The sequence below is a fragment of the Cibotium barometz genome, chromosome 1 (genome assembly GCF_041138505.1).
Source record: "Cibotium barometz isolate CiBa-2024 chromosome 1, ASM4113850v1, whole genome shotgun sequence".
Lineage (NCBI taxonomy): Eukaryota > Viridiplantae > Streptophyta > Polypodiopsida > Cyatheales > Cibotiaceae > Cibotium > Cibotium barometz.
The window spans coordinates 38,288,033-38,292,325 of NC_141046.1; the positions used below are offsets into that span (position 1 = coordinate 38,288,033).

General features: G+C 44.6%; 1 protein-coding gene across 1 annotated transcript; it reads right to left on the reverse strand.

Annotated features, from left to right (window-relative positions):
- Positions 1 to 414: 414 nt before the first annotated feature.
- LOC147641962 (zinc finger protein WIP5-like) lies at positions 415 to 3,824 on the reverse strand. Its single transcript, XM_086801573.1, has 2 exons — positions 2,289 to 3,824; positions 415 to 1,361 (listed from the first exon to the last, which is right to left on the reverse strand). Exons 1-2 carry the CDS (start codon positions 3,159 to 3,161, stop codon positions 894 to 896), a joined length of 1,341 nt encoding a protein of 446 aa, XP_086657699.1. The 5' UTR covers positions 3,162 to 3,824; the 3' UTR covers positions 415 to 893.
- Positions 3,825 to 4,293: the final 469 nt, after the last annotated feature.

Genomic DNA, 4,293 nt, shown 5'->3' on the forward strand with positions numbered 1-4,293 from the left:
TGAGGGTGGAGCACTGATTTCCAACACATGCACAAAATTCATAATACATGGAAAACAATTCTAGGATAGGATATGGTAGATAATTCCATGGAAAAATTTGTGACTAAGTCTTTGCATGTTATATGGATGCATAATTAACTCAAACCTAAGAGAAAAGGAAATTTGTAATAAAGCACATGATATAAGAATTGTTCAAAACACTTTCATGTTTTTGCTGTGGAGGATGGAAAGTGAAAGTGTAAGCTTGGCTCTTGTCATTGGTCAATCCACTACAAGATAATAGTTTAACTTGTAATCCTATAGCAAGTTTGGTATCATCGAGCCTATGTGCTTGAAATTGGGCTATTTAGCATGCAACACCATAAAACATGAAGAAAAACACCGAAAGCATAGTAAGAAGGGGAAAATGTTGCACAAATGTAAGTTTTTGTTACCATTGAATGGGTCTGATATCTACATTAGAGAAGTGAATGAAACAATCAAGGAGAGGGTCCATGTGAGGCACATGACTTGTACCTTAAGGGAGTGTTGTGTGATGTATTGTTAAGTGGTATTAACAATCACAACCTTAAGGTGATGCCATGCTTGATGCACCATGTGCCATTATCTCGTAGACCTACACATGGAATTACGATCTTTGTTGTTTTGAATATGGTACAGCAGGCCTGGATGGCTTCACCTTAAACTTTCATTTGCCTTGATGATGATCCCAAACAATCTCAAGGCTGCTGCACCATATACAAATGGCACGATAAAACGAGCTATGCATAGTATGTTAAAAGATAAGATGAGCCATGATGCGTTGCAGAATGACTTTGGAGCAAAGAAGATGAGCCATGGTGGCATGTAGATACTGTGGCGTGAGGCATCACAAAGAATGGGTCTTTGATGTTTTACTCATCATTATCAGAGCCGTTAGAGCACAAGTGATGATCATCAGCGGCTAGATGGTCGGGTAGTGAGGAAGGGCCTTCCATGTTTTCATCGATAGGCTCGAAGGGGCCATGGCCTCGCCCAAAAGCTCGGACGTGGTCCTTGAGGGAGCGCTTGTGCTTGAAATCAGAGCCGCAAATGCAATACCAGAGCTTACCGCAGTTCTTCTCGTGGGTTCGCCAGTCCCCTCTCACGGCAAAGGCCTTCCCGCACTTGCGACACATGAAAGGCTTGATCCCATGCTTCCTCTTGAAGTGCGTCTGCAGCGTCCTGAAATCCTTTAGCGGCTTTGCACGCGGGTGCTCTATGTTGTTCCTGCACCCCTGCGCACAGCAATAACAAGGCAAGCGCAGCATTGTTGACGGTTGCGTACCCTTAAGCGAATCCGGGCCTCTTCTATACTGCGATCCATGCCCCCACATATGCATCTGCAATGCACCCAGCCACTTAACATCAAGTACATCATTTAAACATCAAAATTAAACTGAATTCATACCCTAATATTAAGCTCAACCAACCAAGATTTTCACTTGTGACCCTGGATTTGTATTTGCCTGAACTGACAAGTATTTGGAAACTTGGTACCTTTTGTAACACTTTGTTTGAATTTCATTAGAAGCAAAAACTACTGGAGGATTAAACTTCCTCTTATTTCATTTGTTTTATTTCTAGGTCCATAATTCTTTACACTCAAGTATTAGCGCAATCATAAGAACCAAGCAATTCACTTAATGTGAAACTTGTCCCACACCACGACTGACAAATATTCAGAAAAATGATACCCTTTCCAGTGGTACTTGGAAGTTTGAGAGAAATGATACCCGTACAGCCGGTTGAGAGTGTGACTGTTTTCCGAACTAGAAAGGCATGCACAGTCTAATATTAGCTTAAACAAAAGCTGTGATCACCCAATGATTGCCCTCGTTGCTGGTCAGTATGATCAAACACGTATGCAATTATGTGTATTAACATAACCCAAGCTTAATGTGGCTCCACGATAGATAATTAGATGACTTGATTTAAGCATAGATAATTAGACGACTTGATCTAAGCATAGATTATAATCAGATGGCTTGATCTCCTTGCTCTAGTGGCATTTATGAGTGCCTTACAATAGCTAGGTATTCCTTGCCCTAGTCGCAACCTTTTCCGTATGAGCAATGCGTTCATACGATTTTCTCTAAACACGGAAACTATACAAGCTACACTAACCTAAGCTCAAACCGTAGATAAATCTTCCTTGCAAAGAACAGATGTTAAGATTAGACTTACCTAGCAAAGACGAATTATTAAATTTACAAACTAACCTCAAACCTTAGACATTCAGATAAATAGTCCTCCTTGCCCTAAATTACCTGCATATTGTTGTAGCGATTGAACGTTTTGCCGCAGAGCGGACATGCGAATTGAGTCGGCCCTATCAATATCTGTGCCGGTGTTGGAATCCAGTACTGCCCTTCTGGTAGATGTTCTGCTGGCCTCAAAATTGCCTCCGCTTCTAGTAAAGTGTTATTGCTGGGAGTACTGTCGTTGCTGTGCTGGTCGAGTTCCTCCTTCACATGAGACGTATGGTGGTGATCGTAATTAGTCATTTTCTGAGATGGATTAGAATTAGAATTAGGAGGCCCAATTTGCAAGTCCACTGTAACACTGCCGTGTATACAATCTTCGTTAGCTTTTAGGTAAGGGTTTGTGGTTGATCTAGCAGAAATAACGTCTGGTTCAGCCTTTGGAGGGGCCAAAGTGAGCAGAGGAAGAGCTTCCATGATGGGAGGGGAGGCAGGAGGAGAGCTGGCTCCATAATCGTCCTCATAACTGCCATCATTATCAGCAGTTGGCTGCAGTAAATATGAAGTTTGATCACATGCTGCAGGTAGTGCATCATGATGCTGCAGCCGTTGGTAGAATTCCTTGCATTTGTTTGTACTGCTTCTGCAGAGAGAGAGACATGAAGAGCTCATGGAAGATTGCGTGGAGCTCATGTTGGTGAGCTCATGTGGTGAAGAAGAAATGGATAGAAAGTCTGTGAAAGGGATAGCCATAGGTATGTATTGATGATGAAGAGAAGCTGCAGAAGCAGGCGCGGCATGAGGGTGATGTAAGCCATATTGGTGTATATATTGAGGGGTAAAGGCAACGGGCTCATGTGCTGCCATGGGTGAAGTAGTTAAATTAACACAAGGAAAGGGGTGGATGTAGTAGTTACTGCTACTCTTTGCAGAGCTCATCCTGAAGCTGGGGGGGACGGCGGGCGTGCAGCAGGAACCCTAATCCCTTTGAAGATTTTATCACTTGATAGATGCTTAAGGTCGGTCTAGCTTTAGAGGTGAAATAATTACTTCTAGTACTTATAAAGAAGTGCTGCTTGCTCTGTTGGGCGCACAAATGATGATCTAAAGTACATCTAAGCTCTTACCTTGCTTTCAGCTTCAATGGTGGCATTAGAATGTTAATGATGGTGGAGGCTGGAAAGATCATCGCAGATCTAACGATATTGGCTAATTGGTAAGTGCTGGGAGCAATAATTCTTTTTAACCTAAGGTGGAAAACCATCAGGGAGCGGACGGGGACGTACGAGATCGCCGTCCTAGGAAGATCACGGCGCACTTATACTGGTTTTTGACTAAGGGTTAGAGCTTGGCTAGAGAGAGAGAGAGAGAGGGAGAGGGAGGGAGGGGGAGAGAGAAGCTTCAAACAAAATAAACCACAGACGGAGAGGAAAGAGTGTAATTTAAGTCGAGTTGTTGCACACGGCAAAGAGAGAGAGAGAGAGAGAGAGAGAGAGATGAGAGAGACAAGGCGGAATTATGCACAGCTTGTTTTGGACTTAGTCCAAGTGTAATTGGCTGGAGGGAGAGAGAGAGAGTGTCGGTGTAGATAGTGGTGGCAACGTAGAGCGAGACCTTAGAGCTAGATAGCGACGAGCGTGTGTAGAGAGAGAGAGAGAGAGAGAGAGAGAGAGAGAGCACTTGGTGGGGTTGTAGATGGACAGGAGCGCGCTTCGTGTAGATAGAGAGCGTGTGTACAGAGAGAGAGAGAGAGAGAGAGAGAGAGAGCTTAGCGGGTAGATAGAGAGTGTGTTGAAAGACGGACGGAGGAGAGAGTAGCAATAAAAACAGCTCCACAGTGAGGGAGGAAGCCGCACTTCCGATTTCGTGAATCACGCATGTGGGCGTACTGTGTGGATAAACAGTGGCGCGGAAAGCAACTGCAGGCGTCGGCGCGCGTGCTCGTAAGCCAAGTACACACTGCCGCGCCAGCTCTGACGCCGGCAGCCTGGGGCGCTGATTGGCGGAGGCGCCCACCGTAGAATGACAGGTCACGCACAGTGGGCGTCCCACGTGGCAAGCCAAAAGTACC

Excerpts from the sequence above, each read along its gene's own strand:
- LOC147641962 (XM_086801573.1), bottom strand. The coding sequence starts at position 3,161 with ATGAGCTCTGCAAAGAGTAGCAGTAACTACTACATCCACCCCTTTCCT. Across the intron at positions 1,362-2,288 it reads ATCGCTACAACAATATGCAG|ATGCATATGTGGGGGCATGG; the intron begins GTAATTTAGGGC and ends GGTGCATTGCAG.